Here is a 19,683-nt window from a genome sequence, read left to right on the forward strand (position 1 = left end):
GTGCTGAAAATGTCACACACCTTTTTGTTAAATAATAACTCCCTGGAAGTTACAGACCTTCTGCTATTTTGCATGGCACAGCTGAATGAATATTGAGGAGGAGACTTCCCTCCCACTGTCTGTCCCTTCTCCATATCTCCTGATTTTTCTCTTGCCTCACCTGGTAAGCCCATATTTCAGATAAAAACTGAAAGAAGAAACTTGAGCTGGTTTTTTTTTGAAAGCTCTGGGACCGGGGAGCCAGAGCAATGTTTCACTTTGTGGTTATCAGTAAAAACCCTAGTGTCTCTCACAGAGAGACTGTAGTGTCTGTTTTCAGAAGCTGGGTACAGAATACCTTTTGAAGCTTTTTGTGTTTGTACATTTTACATAAAATAAAACCTGTTCTCCTGCAATCTTTTTAGTCTTGGTAAAAATTTGGGATTTAATTGACCTGAAATAGTAGAGTGAGAGTTTATCCTGTTGCCCAGTATGGGGCTAGTTGCTGTAACTCCACTTCTATACCATGGCTTCTGTGCCATTGCTGGCTGTGTCATGGTCATGTAGCAGATTCACAGACTTGAGGGTTTGCCTCTTTTTTTTCCTCCTACCCCTTCAAGTAATTGTAGTGTTGAAAATATTCAATCCTCACTCTGAGGCAGCTGAGAGCTAGTGAAGTGTCATCTCTGGAGATCTGGTTCATTCTTAGTTTTGCTTTTGCATTCCTGAGTGTGGGGCCATTGTCTATTACAGAGTGGCTAAAATTTATTAATTTTTTAAATATGAATTGCATGGTTCTGAGCCCAAGAGCACAGTGGAAAGTGGTATTTCATGTAACTCACTGTACCCCAGTTTGTAATCCGCATCTCTCTTTCTTTGTTTTTTCTTCTTAATCTGCAGATTTACATCAATGCTGTATGGCATGGCTGGGCCATTCCTATGTTCTTATTTTTAGCAATTTTGAGGTTATCCCTAAATTACCTCATAGCCAGGTATTTGCATAAATACTAGCTTACTCTTTTAAGTAATGCTTTGTTTAAAAGATGTTTTGTTATAAACTGAGTTATAAACTGCTGCCTTTTCTAATATTGGGAGTTACATTTAACACAGGGAAATTCAAACTCAAATATCCTAAGTGTCATTGCTCAGTTTCTATAATCTTTTACTATTATTGGGAATTATCTTTGTATCCTGTGGCTTGGGTTATCATAAACGATGTTGCATGCTCTTAGACAGACCCCTCAGCACACTGAAATTCTAATATTTCTAATTCTGCAATGTTTAGAGTACTTGAAGAACATCACCTTTGATATTGAAGCTTGCTGTTTTTCCCAGCAGAGAATGTTCACCTAGGCCTGCCTAAATGGCAGTTTTGCCTTTTTCCATAGCTCTTGAAATTCTTTATCCAAAGTGTCTTCCAGTTGTAAAATCAATCTCTGCTAAAAATTAAGTCTGGGTGTTTTTGTGGTTTTTTTTTTTAATGCACCTTAAAATGGGGTAGAGGACCTTAATGTGCATATTGTAAACTACTTTTCTGACTTCTTAATTGATACTTTCTGTCTGACACTGTTCCCTGGAAATTGCTGGTAGCAAATAGGCTTTTGAACAAGTTGATGTAATTTTCTTCACATGAAAAAATAAGAAAAAAATATTCCTAATCCTTTACTCCATGCACACCATTAAGTTTTGTTGTAAAACCCACAAATAATGATTCTGTTTAGTATCTACTTAACTAGCTGGCTGTTGTTGGCCACTTGTGCTTCTGTTATGTTGTGGGTTCTTTGTTAATTTGGGGATTATATTATTTGCTTTTAAGCCATAAGTGCTTATTGCAGAGAACTGCTTTTTAACCTTTTACAAATAAGCCATGTTGATGGATGGAGTTCTTGCTCTCTTTAACTATTTCCATCATTCCTAGGGGTTGGAGAATACAGTGGAGCATTGTGCCTGAAGTTTCTGAACCGATGGTAGGTCTTTGCTCAGCGTCACCTGTATGCCTGCAGAAAAAATTGCACCTTTAAACCTTCCTCTGTGTTTGTGTGGTAGCTGGAAAGGAAGGTGGAGCAAGCTGCAAGTGAAGACACTACATTTTTTTTCTTTCTCTTGTAATTTAAAAATCTTTAGTAATAGTACTCTTGAGTTCAGATGCTTCACCCTAAAATATTCCAAACTTAAAACACATTTCTGAAATGAATTTTAATTTATCAGCTTGGGACAAATTAGGTCCTGTGGGATCTTCAAGAAGTCTTGCATTCTGTTTTCTTTAGGAGCATCAAGTCCATCTGTTAATTCAGCATTGCTGGCCCATCACTGGGTCTGGGTACGTGTCCTTAAGTGACAGATCTAAGTGTCATTTAAATACTTCTAGGAACAGTGACTCCACTTCCCTGGACAGCCTGTTTCAAGGCTTGAAAGCCCTTTTTAAGAACAAATCTTTCTGAACAGCCAATCTGCATTTCCCCTGGCAAAGTTTGAGGCCATTTTTTCTTGGTCTGCCACTTGTTACCTGGGAGAGAAGACTGACCCCCCCCACCTCATTACAACCTCCTTTCAGATAGTTATAGATAAAGTCTCCCCTGAGCCCCCCAAAGCATTGAAAACTAAAAATAACCAGCACTGAAAGACATAAAAAAATAGCTCTGAAACAAGGGAGGAAAATGGTAAATGTAGAGACTGTAAAAAGTGAGATGAGTATTGCTAAGAATGTTGAGGGGTCACCTTGTTCTGACAAGTTTTGTAAAATACATTTTATCTGAGCTGCAAATCAATGGATTGTCTCTTTCTTGCCTAAGGAGCAGCCAAAAGAGGACCTGACCGTGTCTGAAAAGTTCCAGCTTGTTCTGGATGTGGCTCAGAAGGCTCAGGTACTGTGCTGCTCTCTGGCTGCCTCCTTGGGAACAAGGGGGTTCATGCTCCAGGTGGTCAAAGGAGGTTGTTATGCAGCATGTGAAAACAAGTGCTTAAAGAGGAAATACTTCTCTTGCAAAGGGAACTTTACCTGTGAGCAGTGGAGACCTCAGTAAGATCCCTGGAGTTTCTGAAATGGCATGATGCTTCAGAGAATGGGTTGAGGTTCTCTGACTGCAGCTCTGAGCAAGCTCTGGAGGGGAACAGAAGCAACTTCTCACAGTTTTCTACCTTATATATCATATAAGCTTCTGATAATGTGGGTTGGGTGGTGAATCTTCAAGATGTTCTGGAGTGTGGATCCAAATCACAAATCTGCTAGTCCTAAAACTGATGTAGGAGACGCTGTTCCTTTAAGATTTAGCTGAAGGCTGTGGTCTGTTTAGCTGTGTTAATTCAGCAGTTTGCACTTCATCTCTAAAACAGCATGTTTTAAAATACTCCACCCCCTCCAAGCCTTGAAATCTGCTGGTGTTGGAGAGACTGAGGGAAGGTTTTCTCCCAGCTCCCTGAGTTGGATGAGGTAGGAGCTGAGTGACTGCAGTTGAACTGCAGCCTTGTGCCATGCTCGAAGGTGTGCTGCTGTCAGAAGGGGTTTGTTTAACCTTCCCTGCTCACTGTGCCTGCTCAGCTCCTTCCTTCTGCTGGGGCTGGTGCATGTTTATATGAACACCTCTGGAAATTTATTGGGAAGGTGAAATTTTCAGGTGCTCTGACAGTAAGGATTGGTCAGAGAATATGGCCTGAGTCCTGAGCAGGGGTCAGTTGCCTCCCCATTTGTTGGAATTAGTTGAAATCTGCTGTCTCCAATGGTTTATTATGAAACCTGATAATGGTCTGTTTCCAAGAAGCTAATAGTCCTTTTGATGAACTCAGATACCACTTCCTGAAATTTCAGTACTCAAAATGTCTGAAGAGACCTTCAGTTCTGTTACCTACTAACAGAAGCTCTTCACTCTTAGATTGACAGCTTAATTTAAAGTATTTGCAATAATGTAAATGCTTTCCAGTCATGAGAGTGGGATCAAATAGTTTCTTCACTTGTAAGGTTCAATCACAAGTTACAGAACAAGGTTAAATGATATGGAAGTCATCATGTATTGCTATTCTGTTCTGTATTTACTCAGTTGTGAAGTACATAAATGTTTAAAAATTAGTTTTAAAAAAGTCACTTCTGGGAATTGCTTACCAACAAAGTCAGAAAGCTATTTGTTTTCATTATGGACAAAAACCACCAAAACAATGTAGGACTTGGTTTTAATTCTCTTGCTTCTTTTGCAGAACCTTTTTGGCAAGATGGCAGACATACTGGAGAAATTTAAAAAGTAAGTTACCTGATGTGAGAATTTCTTCCCTTTTAAAACAAGACTTGACCAATATCTGTAACACTGGTAATAAAATTTTGCTTCTTTTTTGTTTTCAGCTTGTTCATGTGGGTCCAGCCAGAAATAACACAGAAGCTCTACATTGCTCTATGGGCAGCTTTTATTGCATCCTGCTTTTTGCCCTACAGGATTATTGGGCTTGCATTGGGTAAACACGATAAATAATTCACTTGTTACGGTCTAGACTTAATGGTTAAAACTTGCATGATCTTTAGAGGGAGAATTTTAGAGTTTAAGAGAGAAAACCTGCATTAATAAATCATGCAGTGTTCTAAAGTATTTTCATTGTGCTTGGCATCATTTGTCATGACCATTTTGAAAACCATCTCAGTGTATAATAGGAAAAGACTGGATAATGCTTTTGCTTCTTGAAGAGGAGAAGTCTACGATGAGCTGTTAGCAGAACTTCTCAGACTGTCAGCTCCAAGGCTTCTGGAAAATCCTGTATGTTGAGGGTTTTTTGCTCATACATCCTTGTAGATGAAATTTGTGGCATGGCACAGGAGGCATGAAAATGACAATGTAGGAAAAAAAATAAAAGTGTTAGTGGGATTACTGGTAAAACTTGGAGGATGGGCTAGACAGCATGAACAGACTAGGTGGGTCTGTTACCCTCAGTCTCAGCTGGGAATTGAGAAGAGGGTTCTCACTACATCATGAGACTCTTTGCTAAGGTATGAAGCCCTGTACTGGGAACCAAGAACTATAATTTTTTTTCATTAAAGTCATGATGTAATCAAATGAGCATTACTTTTAGTGGCACTGAACTTCAAATTTTGTTTGCTTGAACTTAAATGTAGGTTTGCTTGACACAGCAATTGAATTTAGGTGTGTGAGGAATAATTGTTTGACTCTCAGGAGATCTGAATTGCGCTTGGTAAAGTTTTGTGAGAGTATTTTAAGCCCATTTTGAATGGCAGAATGCAAGGAAATAACTTTTATGAGATAAGAGTTGGGACTGGAAGATAGTTTTATGTAGTACATGAGAGCCCTCTGTTGCCATTAAAATTCTTGCAGGAGCTGCATAGTTGAATGCTCTGGTGTGCTTTTTGTTTTGGTAGTATATAATGTTTTCAGAATGCTTCTGCTAATAAGGAGCATATGTTTGAATTATTCAAATGTTCTTCTGCATAATAATGGCTATGTAAATGTTTAAAAGAACTGGGGATGGGAAGGAAAGAAAAATAATTTTCTGGTGTTGGAAGAAGAATAACAAAATAGTAAACCTAGGAGAATGGTTTTAACACTGTGATTAAATATACAGAATTCTGTTTCATTTGTGAACTTCTGAAAATATGATCAAAACAGTGATGTTCTTAATGCCTCTTCAGCATTCAAACTGAAGTGACCTTTTTTTCAGGGCTCTATGCTGGAGTCAAGTTTTTCCTTATTGATTTTATCTTCAAACGATGCCCTAGACTAAGAGCTAAGTATGATACTCCTTATATCATCTGGATAAGTCTCCTGACAGATCCTCAGCTCAAAGAAAGGTCCAATGCCACAGTGTCGAGACGGGTAAGGGTAATGAATCTTTTTGTCCCTATGTTCTCAGCCTCTGAAAATCAGATCCCTTTCTCCCTTTTCCTTTCCTCCAGTGACTAGAGCACATTAGAGAGAACGTTAATTAAATCCTTACAATCAATGTTAGTTGATTGTAATATCCCTTTTTTTATTATTTTCAAGATTTACAGTTCTTCTGTGAATTCTGTTTCTTGTGTGAAAGGAATCAGTTATCAAAAATTGTATGTATCTATAGATATGCTGTGAATCTTGAAGCTACACACACAAATATAATATCATCCATATTCATACCAATTTCTTTAATCTACATTCTGTGTAATTCTGTTGTCAGATACAGTCTTTTTGTATCCACTTCCTCTATTCTTAGACATCCTTTTTCAGTGGAAATTTACATACTTACTTAAATTGAAGTGCAGTTAAAAAAATAGATAAAGGCTTGAGTATAATGTGCAGCTTCTAATGGGATAATCACTAACAAAGGTAGTAAGGTAGTTTACATATTTAGACATGATGTCTCATGGTTATTTTTATTAGGTGACCTTTTAGCATAGCGGTGATAAATGACTTCATGTCATACTCCAGCAGTACATTTTCTTTTTTTTTAAATGTCATAGTTAAATCACTAAGTATTGTGTTTTGTGCATCTCAGTAAATTCTTTTTGGGGCCTGACATGGTAACTGAGTCAGGGTTTTCCATATCCCTGGATTTGTCAATGTTTGTTCATTTAAAAATTAAAATAATTGTAGTAAACCTTGAGTCAAATGCCGTTTTAGCATTTGCTTAATGCTCCTTAGCACAATATCTGATTGCATTCATGGAGTTTCTGAGTACTGTCTGAAATGCTCAGTACTGAGCAGTAATTCAGCCTGGGATGCAACGGGAGAGTGAAAGGGATAAGATGTGAACCCTCAGTTGTTAAGAGGAAATCTGGGACTTGGGGGATGGTGGAGCAGAGGGTGGTAAAATAACTGTAGCACAATTGAATATTTCAGAAGGAAGTGAACAAAGATAGTTTCTTACAGAAAGTGAGTCTTCTGTTCCTGTTTTCCAAGGGATGAGATGGGTAAATAAGCACTTGGATGAAGCCATCCATGGCCTGTATTTCTCTTGCTTGCAGAAGATGATCTTAAAAGCTTCTGTGCTTCTCCCACTTACAGGTTATCTTTCACATACTGTGGTAGTTGTGACATCATATTGCTGAGTCTCTCTAATCTGCCTTAGAGGTGGAAAGATTCTGAATTGTTAAACTTGAGTCCATTAACTTAGAGAGTAATGATTCCTTTTGTCTTTATCTCAGTAATTTTAGAGAAATTTCCTTACCCCTTGAGAGATTTCTGCAAACCTCATAGTATGAAAAATAGATTTTTGTACTAAAAGGTAAAAACCAAAGAGGGTTTTAATTTTTTTTTTCCTAGGAAAGGCAGAGCCCAAAACATGTAGTGCCAGCATGTGCATTTGCTTTGGCTTCTTATTACTAAGTAGTGTACAAGGCAGAGTAAACTTAGACACAATGCAATATTAATTGCCTGTGCCACACTCTGACCTTATGTCCTTAGAGAGCAGTCCTGACAGCAGTATCAATGGGTGAAGGTTGTATGTCAAAAGCTGATGGCAGATCAGGTGAAAGGGAGGGAATACCTCCAGGTTGCTGGTGACATTTTTAGACAATCAGGACTCTTCCAGCATTACAAATCCAATCGTTTCCAGGCCGATTTAAGGCTTCTGGAAATGCTTTTCTCTTAGTAATTGGCTGTGGGTTGTCTCAAGGCTGAGTGGTAAGAGGAAACATTTGCATGTGTTAGGCAGGACTAGAAGTAAGGGCAGAACTACTCATATTTTCAGCCACCAGATGGGTAATGATACTGAAGTTTAAACTCCATTTTCTTAATCTCTTTATATAGCAGGTAGGTAGGAAGCAGTGTAGCAGAGAGCAGAAATAGTCCTTATTCCAGCACAAAGAGCCTTAGACCTCTTGCTTTGATCATTTTTATATTTTGGACCATGGTGCTTGACCTGCTTGTGTGCATGTGCAGCCAAATAGCTTGTCTAAGGCCTTCAGAAAGTTCTTTTCATCTTTAGTGGAACAGAGATGGTTGAAGAAGCTGTTATTTTCCTTGGTTCCAGGGACTCAGCCCCGCAGAAGTGATATTAGTTACCACCAGCCATTTGCTTTCCACTTAACTTACTTTGTTTTTTTCCCCTGAGGCATCATTGTCTTACAGGTACCCTAAAAGGGTGGATGGCAAATGCCTTCTGCTGTGCCTGTTTTGTCAGTCTGGTTTCTAGTTAGCAATTGCAGTTCACAAGTTTGCATTTGCTTTGGATTTCTTTTCTTAGTGTGTAAATCCTGTGACGTGTTGAGTGCTGCCAATTTAGTGCAGAGTAACAAAAAAGCAGCTGAAGGCTGCTTGGCCTTCAGCAGCACTGAGCCTTTACAGGAGAAGAGCTTAGTCCTGAGCTTGCATGTTGTCAGTTTGCCAGGTGTTTAACTGCATGTCCATGGGAGGGCTAAGAGCAGAGCTGCTAGTGCCAGCTCTTGGAATCCTGTGGTGCCCACCAAGATGAAAATGGAAGTGCAGGCAGGCTGTCCAAAGGAACCTGCCTGCTGTCCTTCCAGAAGCGAGGCTTGTTGCCAGAGCAGTCTCCAGTGACTTTTAGTCTCTGTTTAAAAGTAGGTTTTACTCAAGTACTATGGTTTTAGGAACTCCATACTACTTTTTTCCTTCCCAAGGATGCCAACAACCATTCGGATTTTATGTGTCAACACTCTCAAAATTCAGTGCAACTTCAAAGCACAGAAAAGATCACTGATTCTAATGCAACCTGAATTAATTTGAACTGGTGTGCTCTAACCACTCCTACCTTTTTTTTAATTGCATTCATTGTGTGTAGTCTTTTGGTTTGTGAGCAAAATCTTGCAGTGCCACTCAGTTAATGTTTTATTCTGTGTATTATACTGTTAAATAGGTTTCACTTTTTTTCTTTTGTCACTGTCACATTTGTGTTGTTTGTTTCTTTTCCTGCTAGCTGTCAGGGCATGAAAAGGTATGGATCATAGTGTGGAAAACTTCCTTTCATTTCCAGCATTTGTATTCGTAATGAGCTTATGCAGTTCTGTGTGGCTTTTTTTTTTTCCTCTTTTTTCTTTCTAACTTCTTTTGTGCAGTAATACTTTGTTATCTCTTGAAAACAAACCAAGTACTGATAATATATTGTCTCTTAGTAATCCCACTAGTTACAATCATTGGAGCTGTTTGCAGTGACTAAACTGTATCTAATGAGACATAGCCTTTACTGTAGAAAAATGATATTTTAAGATAGATACATTTAGCACCGTGTGCTTCATCCCAGCAAAGTGTGTCCATCAAAGGGCAGCACTTTGAAAGGTTATGTTCAGGTACCATATCAGAGCTTGTGCTCTAGCAGCAGCATAGTGCACTAGTCTGACGTTAATCTGTGGAAGTAGTTAATGAAAATTGTTGCATTATAGATTCTAATTTTTTTTTTAGAAAGAGTATTTAGCTAAATTATTTTTGAGAGTGTAGCTCAAATGTTGCTGCTCAGATTTTAGAATCTTCTTTCTTTTTCTGCAGCTTCAAACAGCAACCTCCAGGAGTTACGTGGGCTCAAGTGCCCCCACTGGAATAAGCAAAGATGAAGACACAAGTCGTTTTCATACCACCAAGAGAGGAAATTTCCATGAAGTTTTTAACCTGCCAGAGAACGAACGTCCTTTGCCAGGTATGATGCCATAGGAAGGCTACATTAGAATATTTTGTAAAAAGCCAAGGATAATTTAAAGTTGAATTCCTTTTCTGTGCATTGTGTAGGTGTAAGCTTTTGATTTAAAGGTCTTGCTTTAAATTAGGATGAATGGAGGTGGTCTCTTTCATTCCATACCCTTGCAGCTCTTGGAAAGAGTGCACAGCCTGGTGTTCCTTTTATGGTTATGCAAATCCAGTAGTCAAGTTAAAGGGAATAATTGTGTGGGTGGTTTTATTTTCTTTATTTTTTCATAATGAGTGTTAAAACAGATATTATGGCGTCTAGAACACAAGATTTAGGCTTTTCTTTCTAAGCACTTTTAGGTATCTAAAGTTTAATATTCAGTGTTTTCTATTGTATAAGGAGACTGTTGGGGATAGTGCCAGTCTCTTTCTTTTTCTTAAAGTCAGATTTCTCGTTATGCCTTTTCCAGTGTGTGAAAATGGCTGGCGCTGTTGCTTGATCAACAGAGATCGGAAGATGCCAACAGACTACATCAGGAACGGAGTTCTTTATGTCACAGAAAAGTGAGTCATGCACTCCACGCTTCCTTAGGAGGGAAATTCAAGACATTGAAGTGTTTGAATCTAAAATGGGTCTTTTAATAATGTTTTGAAACAAAAATGCCATTTCAAGGTGCTTTGCAACCTCACTGAGGCATCACAGGAGAGGGAGAGCTGAACCTGGTGTGTGGCTACGCTTAACAGATGAGATTTTGCCTTGGAAAGGCTTTTATAGGAATGCAAAGTAGCTCTGTGCAGAGAGCTGTTAGAAGCTCCAGCTCCTGATGTGGATAACATACTAACTGTATAGATACTAGAATAGAAACCTAAAACCTAAGTGAACTTTGAAAATTGTGATCAACAGCTATTTGACAAATATTCTTAGTTTGGGCTTTTTTTCAAGCAAGCTGAATGTGTAGCTTCCTTGAAATAACAGCAACAAAAAAAGAAAACTGGAAAATAAGCCTTGGATTCAAATTTTTATGGGTGAGTGGTTGTTTTTTAAAATTTCCTTACTTACCTCCCAGCCTCCCAGGACTGAATAGCTGTGGTCATTACTGTCTGGGTCGTGCACTGAAATTCCTTTGGAGTGTAATGAAAGGAAGTAAAGCTCATCTGTATGCAGTGTCACCTAGTGATAGAGGCTGCTCTCCAGTGTTTAGAAATCTGAGCTTTTGTCTGCAGCACAATAACGTGAAACTAACACAGTGTTTCTCATTAATCTTCTTTTAGGATGGTGAAAGATGTATAAGCCTTTTGACATTTGGTATTTCAACTGTTTAAGGATATATGTCCCTTGTGTGTCTTTAAAATGCTTGTCAGGTTTAACCATTCAGTGCAGTGATATAAATACAAGAATTGTTGTGTGTATGCATACTGTATGTTCTGGGCTTTCAGACACACCAGCCAGCTGCTAGAATTTATAAATGTTTGCACTAAGTTAGAAGGCATAACTGAACTGAATGTCTTTTTTTATTTTAAAAGTTATTTTAACTTGTGAGATTTCAAACTTCAGAAGATACAAGAGGATATTTTAGAAATTTATTTTAAAACACTCTATCAAAATGTTGTTTTCTTGTTTTCAGTTACTTGTGCTTTGAAAGCTCAAAATCCGGTTCATCAAAAAGAAATAAAGTTATAAAGCTGTTGGACATAACAGATATCCAGAAGGTATGTCTGGTTGGTGTTGCAGATAGGGGAGAAAACTGGTTTTCTGTTCAGCTAGTCATGTTTTGCATTTGTGCTTTTGTTATTTTGGAAAAGCATGCCACTAATAATTTATATAAGTGAAATGTCATTCTTTGATTATGAATGTTTCACAGAACTGTGTTTTCTGACTCAGCACAAGCAAACTTGCTCTAAGCATAAAGACAAACTAGTTTACTAAACTCTTACACTCCTGCATTTTTTTTAAACTTTAAGTTATGTTGTTTACTAACTCCAGTGTTGACCAGAGCAGTGTAGGCCTTAAGAAGATCTATTGGTAGCAGGAATTGTGTTTCACTAACTTCAGTTTGGGTGTGACTATTGATAGATGCATCATCTAAAAAGTAGGTGCCTTAGAGGGAGGCAGGATTGTTGTCAGTGGAGAAAGGCAGATCATTAGAATAGCCAGACTGGGATGGACTGGAGTTTCATCTAGTTGGGACCCATCAGTAACAGAGGCAAGAAGTGGAAGGCTGGAAGCATAGCAAGGTCAATGTTGTCCTTCCTCTGTTTGAGGTTTATCAGCCTGTCGTTACTAATGGCTTCACTGGTGCCTTGCACCACTCTCTATATCCTTTAACATCACTTTTTGTTACCCTTTCTGAACTTGTCCCTATCTTGAGCACAGACACCCTTGCTTTCTGCTGCATCCTTACCACAGATTAAATCATGTTGAGCAAAGAAACACCTCAGCCTGGTGTCTATTACTGCATAAGTACATCCAAATTTTCAAATTAATTCCTTCTCTTTCTGTGACATGTCTGTAAAGCAGACAGCTTATGCTCAAACTGAACATTCCTGCTGGAATTAATAATTTATATTAATGGCTTTCAAACATCATGCTTCAACTTACTTTGTTGTTCAGTAGGCCTTTACTGCCATAAAGTTTCTTTTGCATCTGTGTAGTGTTTTTAATGAAGATGAGACAGGGATCATGCAGTCAGGCATAAAAAAGTACTGTGGTTTTATTTGGAGGTGGGAAACCCAGGTCTGACTTGAATGTCACTTTCTCCCTCTAAATACTCCCAAATTCAGCCAACTGTATTCCTTCTTATTTTTATGGACTTTGTAAAAAAACAAGCAAGCAATCCATGTGTGCCACTGGGTGCTATGGTTTAGATGACATGGTGGTTCAGTCAAAGTTGGGAGCTCTTTTTCAACCTTAATGAAGCTGTGGCTGTGTGATACCCTGTTTTCTATCTAATTTTGAAAAAGAAGCCTTTTCTGATCTGCTTGCTGTTCCTCCCAAGAGTGGGTGGATGTCCCTGCAGGGGAAGCTGTGGGTGGTGCTCTCAGACCCAGCCCAGGTGTGCCCCGTCCGGCTGCCTGCGTTCCCCGCGCCACGGCTGGGGCAGGACTGATGTCACAGTGGGGCTGGGGCTGCACCCAGCAGCTCCTGGCAGGAAGGGGAGAGAAGGCTCCTGGCTGGCCAGGTGAGGCTGCACCCAGCAAGTCCAGGAGAATGAGGCTCCAGAGAATGGCAGCTGGCTTCATCCTGCTTTACTAGAGGTCTCTTAGTCATGGCTGGGAGGACAGGCCAGTGATGGATCGTGTCACCTCTGCAGCATCTTTTGCAGTTGTTGGGTACAGAAGGTATCTTATGTCTTTGTGTGTGCTTTTTTTTGGCTTTTTTTTTAGTATAAAGTGCTCTCTGTTCTCCCGGGATCAGGGATGGGTATTGCTGTATCAACACCATCTACACAGAAAGTAAGTAGCTGGCTGTATCTGTATTGCTGTATTTCTTACCTTCTTTTCCTCCTCTGGTTAGTACCAGCATCAAGGCTTTTTTATCCCCTTATGCCAGTGGCTGGCTTTTTTTCTTTAAAAAAAAATTCCCTTCTCTATTATTTAGTATGTTTGTCTTCAGAATTTTAATGGTATAAATATTCAGCTTGGTCTAGTGCATCTGGAGTGTTTTACTCTGATGCTTCAGAAAGCTTTTCCCCAGCACCCTCCATCAGGCATGCAGTCTCCTATGCAGTCTGAAACAAAAAGCTGTTGGCTTGAGAGTATCCATGGGGGAGGAGGCTTTGAGGTGGGAGGGCCTGACCCTCCGATGAAGTTTTTAAGGAAATGAAAAAATATTAGAAAATATGCCACGTGGTCAAGGATATAATAGATAAAAGCATTATTTTGACTTTATCAATGCATTTCTACCACTATTAATCTCTTCCTAGTGACTTGACAAAAATGTACCTAGAGGAAATTCTTTTTCTTTGTGGACTGACATGATGTGTTTTTTTCTGTCTTTTAGCCTTTGGTGTTTGGTGCCATGGTACACAGAGATGAAGCTTTTGAGGCAATTTTCAGCCAATACATGAAAATAACATCTGCATCATCCAGCACAGAAAGCTAGTGTCTTATCTTGGAAGAGCTAAAGGAAACTTCCTTCTTGTATGACTTGGTAGTGAAAAAAATGAACATCCTCATCTATTTTGCAATAATTTTTCTTGTCTGGTGGTTTATATTCTATCTGTTACATAAACCAAGTGTATTTTATATATGCCTTCATGTTTGTTTTTAAGGTTTTTGTAAAAAAAGACAAAAAAAACCAAATGAAAACAGTGAAAGTGCTATCATCACTATTAGCCTTGCACATTAAGCACTTTTAATGTTTATTTACTGACATTAAAAGCTGGGAAGATGCTCGGAGACCTGACTATATAACAGATTGATCCCTTTATCTCCACTGATGTCACTAGAGATTCATTTGTCCCTTTATCTTAGTTGTTTTTCCCTGAGATGTGAGAATGATGACTGCAGCAGCCTGAAGTCACCTTCTTCAGCTTGGAGTTTTTAATTGGGTCCTTGATTAAAGCTGATGGCAACACCAAGGAAGTATTAGCTTCTTAGTATTTCCATATGTACAACTGCATTTAAAATAACTCCTCCTTGCTAATTTTTGCATTGCAGAAGGATGTTTTACTCATTTGGTTAACTTCAATTTTTCCTGCATAGAGATGTTTAAAATACTTGTACAGTGAATTGGAGTAGAAAGTTTGTAAGTATATCTTCCTTTCCTCATTAACCAAAGCAAGAGGATGGAAGGCAGGCAGATACTTTTTATAAAAGAGGGCACCAAAATGTTGTTCCTAAAATGTTAGGCATCTTATAATTATATTTCTATAGGTACTTGTCCTAGAAGGGCTCAGCTGTTGTACATGTTGCATGTACAAGGCGTTTGTATGTTAATGCATTAAAGACTTGAAGGCTTTTTGTGTTGGGGAGGTGGGAACAATGAAACTAAACTCAGATGTGATCTTTTTTAATTTGGCTCTTTTCTTGAGTTACCCTGTGATAAAATTATGCTATAATATAGCAGCTGAAAGCACTAGTTCCTCTCAAAGCATAATTTGAGGAGCGTTGGTGTGCTTCTGTCTTCCCCCATGCAGAACTAAATTTTAATAACAATTAAACCCAACTGCCAGGTAAAACAGGAAGGCTGCACTCTAAACTCTCTCAGGCCTGTCTAGCAGCAAAGCACATATTGACCTTTGTCTTTAATATTAGAGAGCTTTTATACTCTATATAATAGCACCCATCTGAGAGGTTTAGAGTTCTATTTGCATTTTCATGAAAGCACAGTAGGAGTTATGCCAAGCCTTCCAGAGTGTCTTTTCCTTTGCTATGTCTTTTGAGTAGCATACATGTCTCCAGACGTTATATGAATGGCTCAAAAAAAAGCAATGGAGATGCAAATTCTTATGTAAAATGAGACTTAATTTCATGGATTTTTTTCTCTGTTTTTTTTTTTTTAATGGGAATTTCCTTTCTTTGTAAGGAAAAGGGTAAAATGAATGAGGGAGAGGGGTAGCAAACACCAAAGGGTGTTTAACTCTTAGCACAGTTTTAACTTGAAGTGTGTCAATAAGTACAGGAGTAATGAAGAAGGTGGAGGTCAAACTGTACAAACCTTATTTTAGTCTGGCCATGAAAAGGTAGGATATGAGAACTTAATACAAATGTTATATGAAGCAGTAGTGTTGAATATCATAATTTGTTTGAGTATTGTAAACACTGATGGGGTATGCCCTGGATGGAAATGTAAGCAAGAACGGGGAGGAAACCACTGTAATGGTTAAAATGCAATTTTCAAGTTCTCACTTTAGAGTAGCACTGGAACACGTCTGTACATGACCTGAAAAATGGGTGCATTTCTAAGACCAACTTTGGTATGCTGTAACTCAGGGCCTGGAAACTTCAAATACAAGTGAACTGGTGGGAAATCCATTTTGCCACCGTTCAAGTGGATGTAGCTTGACAATTTATGGTTTCATAACTTCACACATTCAGGTTATATGTTTAAGAAAAAATTATTGATCTTAAATCTTACTCATCAAAACTACTTTAAAATGGGTTAATACCTTTTTTGTAATTGCTACATATTATAATTTGGCTTTTCTTTCTAGAATCTTCCTTGAATAGCAAGTGCAGCTAAAAAATAGGCATTAAAATAGCTTAATGTTATATAAATCTTAATCAGATTCATTCATTTTGTCTTAAGAAGAAAATCGCTTGGATGTGTTTTAAGGTTATCCTTTTTTTTTTTTTTTAAGAAACAGAAAACTATATTTTTTACAGAGAGCATGCTCTTTTTCTTATTTTTGTATCATTTTTCAAGTGTAATTTATACCTTCACTCTGATCATAACAGCAGTTTCAGTAGGAAATCAGTTGACTTGCACTTATTACCTCCTCCCCTCCCACCCTTCTCTGGTGACCCTCGTGTCCAGGGTTGTCCTAGATTCTGGTTCCTGCAGGAGCTATAGGATCTATACTGCTGGTGCCAGGACAATTAACCACACCTAGGCTTCCGAGAGGGAGAAGAGATGTCATTATCCTTTTCCCAGACTGAAACGCCTCATGTGTACAATATACTCTTAAAATTTATTTTCTGATTGAAGAAATTAGCAATGTCTTGTAAAATCTAACGTGCTGATGTTTGAAATGAATCCACGCTTTACCAGCGTGAACTTAAAAGTTAGCGATCCTTGAAGCAGCAAACCTAGTGCAAACTGCAATGCAACCTTGGTTCTAGTACAGAGAAAACAGACTGGACTTCTTTGTTTTGGCTTTTTTTAATAGAGTTGTAATATAATTGACAGACATCTGTGTACATAGTTTGCAAATTTCACTTTACATTGGGTTATCCGGTTTCCCTGGTGCACAGCTGCTCCCGTGGTGTCCCTGACCTCAGAGACTGAAGGTGACCTCTGGGTGTTTACCCGGGCTTTTCTCCCCGCTGCACCCTCTGGAGGGCAGGAGGGGATGGGCAGTGAGTGAATGTATCCTGGACTTGTGTGATCACACTGAAGCTCCCACCTGAAATTCCAATCTTCCTACTTAGTTTTGCAGTACAGCCTGGTGCACTTCAGAAACAGGCTGGGTCGGAACACTTAATTTAAAGTGCTTTAAATAGCTGAAAGTGATGTTCTTGTCATTCTGTCTGTCTGATTGCTGTTTATATTTGCAGTTCTGTTCATGTCTGTGGATGTCTGGATCATTCACGTGTAATTGGATTTAACTTCTTTAGAAGTTCATTGGTTAGTTTGAGTCCCTTTTAAAGACAGTTTAAAAAGGGAGATGAAAACTGACTAATTCTTTATCACTGACCATTTAAATTCAAAAGTGAAACAAGCTGAAATATGAAATCATGCCTTTCTGTGCACTGTAGATTTTTGAGGCAAGATTGAATGAAACAAGCTATTTATTAGTAGCAACATCACACAGGATGCCAGCAGCAAAACTCTACCCTCGTTCTGCAAAGAGAAAAGGAATTTTACCCGACTGTGAAGAGATGAAAGGATGTACCTGTTTTTTGGCTACTTAAACCTGTTTGAAAACATTGGTAGTTTTTATTGAACTCTGTACATTTTGGCAGATGTTTAATTTCTACTAATCATTGAAATATAATGGATGTGAAAATTTTTATGTCTGAAGTTTGAGTCTATATTTTGAAATTGTAAATAATTCATTATCAGTGTAACTTTTGTTCGACAGAAGACTTATACTGTATGAATAATTGAAATAATGAAATTATTTGCCCTGTACATTTTTTAAGAAAATCTTGTTTGTTTAAAAAGTCTTGTATAAATTATAATTTTTATTTAAATAAACCTAAAAATGCTTTGTGCTAATGCTTCTTGCAAACTTCTGTTATTTACCTATCAAAACCACACCTGATTTCTTGGAACAAAGTGAGTTAGTGCTTTTTGGCAGATGCACAGCCATCTCTGGGGGGAAGCCGGTGGGTGTCATTGCTTTTGAAGCCCAAGGAACTTGACTTTTATTTAAAATATTTCTATTTATTGGAGAGTGCACGTATGGTTTTGGTTAGATCTTTTCTGTGAGTACATCAGTCCCTTTGTAGTTACAGGGTTAATTTAATGACTGAAAAAGCCAGCAGTGATTTCTAAGGTGCCCCTGCAGGAGGGTATGAATGTCACAAGAGTGCTGGGAGCAGTACAAGCTCCTGTCAGCCAGAGCCCCATTCCAGTGGGCCCTGGAGGTGGGACAGACCCTTTCCATCCCGAGGCTGTGCGGGAGGTGTGCTCAGCAGCAGCATTCCCTAAGCAGGAGCAGCTGCTCTGCTGCCTCAGTGTCACCTCAGCTCCCTGCTCACACCCTGCACTGCTGTGCCTGTGTGTCCCCTCTGCCCCTCTGGGGGTGACTGGGCAGGCTCCCCCATCCCTGCATCCCTGCATCCAGCCCATCCCTCACTTCTGCAGCATTCTCAGACCTTTGTGTGCCCTCAGGAACGTAACCCTGGCACTGAGCTGCCAGGTCATCTAATCCAGACCCTTTGTTTGCCTCCACAGTGCTCCAAGCGTTTGGCTCAGCTGAAATAGCACACGTGAATGTGTGCTGCTCTCCTCATTTCAATATTTCATTTTCTCCTGGTGGCAGCAATGCAGCTGGCAATATAATGGTGTTTTGGGCTGGCATTTTAAGTGTTCTGACAACACTTAACTTGTTCAGAGAATCCTTCCCTCTTGTACTGGTTTGATGTGTTCTTTGTTAAATGTTTGCACAAGATGAGTTGCACCTGCAGCAGCACTCACGGAGGTTGGATTCAGTCCCACCTGCCTGAGGCCTTGTGGAGCCCCAAAGTCTGGTTTTGGCTGTGGAAACCATGGTATGTGTGAGGGGACTTGGTCTTCCTGAAAGCAGGGCTTGCTGTGTCAAGGTCACTTCAACAGCCCATGGAAAACATGGAATTGAGCTGAGTGAGCTCCAGTTCCCACTGCAGAAATCTTTCCAGCCCCAGTCTGCAGTGCCAGCCACACACGGTGGCTTCCTGCACCTGAGCAAGGCATGGCAGGGCAGCCCTGGATTAGTGATACAGGGCAGTTACAGCATACAGCTTGGAGAAGCTGAGGGGTTTTTTGCTGTTACTTTTAAGTAATTTTCAATTTAAGTCTGAGTTCTTCTACTGAATCCTTGGATTCACTAAATTGCTCTTCTTAATTTTTAGATTAGGCTAAATGTTTAGTACATTAATTATTGGTTCATCCTAGACTTTTGAATATTTTTATTTCAAAAGTAGGAAATACAGAAGATGTAAAAAGTTAATTTTTTGTCTTAGAGAGGATGGGATATTGCAAAGGGATCAGGTCCCTTGCAGCAACAGTGTCCTCGCTGGGCTGTGGATGCTCCAGAAGTTAGGTGGGTGTAATGCAGTGCCTGAAGGATGTAGTTATGAGCATGTCTTTAATACTAGATTTAGCTTGAACTGATGCTGTATTTAGTCAAGTTGGCTTTGACTGGGAAGCAGAGAGATGAGGGGTAGATAAATACCTTTTTCTGTTATTAAATAGCTGGAACTTTTCTGTACCTTGAAAGCTGCAAAGCCTAGTTGAGATGTGCATTAGGCAAAATTTCTGCTTTCATATTCTCTACTGAAGTTCCTTCCATCTTTTCCAATTTCTGTTACATATAGTTGTATATGGATAATGATCTCCTTCAGCTTTCCTTTTTCACTATCCTTCCCTATTCAATACCAAATATTGATAAAAGTTCCTCTTTTTTTTCATTCCTAAATTTCCTGAATTTCTCCTTTGCTGTCTATGACAGTTTTGAATTCAGAACTTTTCTAGTGGTTCCTCTGACCTTTGTTTTTCTCCTTCAGCGTTGTTCCAGTTTTCTTCCTCTCACAAAAATAACTCTGGAATTTCAGTTCTGATTATTTAGAGATACTGGCAGACCATGTCCAGATGAACATGTCACAAGTTCACTAAAGTTGCCTTCACCTCTTCCATTTTGTATAAATTGGAGCTAAATTGCTGTATCTGCTGGTTTGTTTTACTCAGTGGCTTCCATTTTCTCAAGCTAATTTGTCATGTCTTTGCTCCTCATCATCTACATGACTGGGAAAGAAGATGATTCTTTAAATTGTGGAGTGAGCTCTTTAAAGCAAA

At 39.0% G+C, this 19,683-nt stretch overlaps 1 protein-coding gene across 1 annotated transcript in view; it reads left to right on the top strand.

Annotated features, from left to right (window-relative positions):
- GRAMD4 (GRAM domain containing 4) overlaps positions 1 to 17,345 on the top strand; it is a 75,204-nt gene extending 57,859 nt beyond the window's left edge. Inside the window, exons 9-19 of the mRNA XM_084206224.1 lie at positions 880 to 971; positions 1,898 to 1,946; positions 2,772 to 2,843; positions 4,168 to 4,211; positions 4,310 to 4,419; positions 5,632 to 5,786; positions 9,387 to 9,534; positions 9,992 to 10,085; positions 11,147 to 11,231; positions 12,906 to 12,974; positions 13,522 to 17,345. Coding sequence (XP_084062350.1) covers positions 880 to 971; positions 1,898 to 1,946; positions 2,772 to 2,843; positions 4,168 to 4,211; positions 4,310 to 4,419; positions 5,632 to 5,786; positions 9,387 to 9,534; positions 9,992 to 10,085; positions 11,147 to 11,231; positions 12,906 to 12,974; positions 13,522 to 13,623 — 1,020 coding nt within the window. The 3' untranslated portion in view covers positions 13,624 to 17,345. The remainder of the gene's footprint in view (positions 1 to 879; positions 972 to 1,897; positions 1,947 to 2,771; positions 2,844 to 4,167; positions 4,212 to 4,309; positions 4,420 to 5,631; positions 5,787 to 9,386; positions 9,535 to 9,991; positions 10,086 to 11,146; positions 11,232 to 12,905; positions 12,975 to 13,521) is intronic.
- The last annotated feature ends 2,338 nt before the right edge of the window (positions 17,346 to 19,683 follow it).

This window comes from Fringilla coelebs (genome assembly GCF_963513975.1).
Source record: "Fringilla coelebs genome assembly, chromosome: 5".
In the NCBI taxonomy this organism is placed as follows: Eukaryota; Metazoa; Chordata; class Aves; order Passeriformes; family Fringillidae; genus Fringilla; species Fringilla coelebs.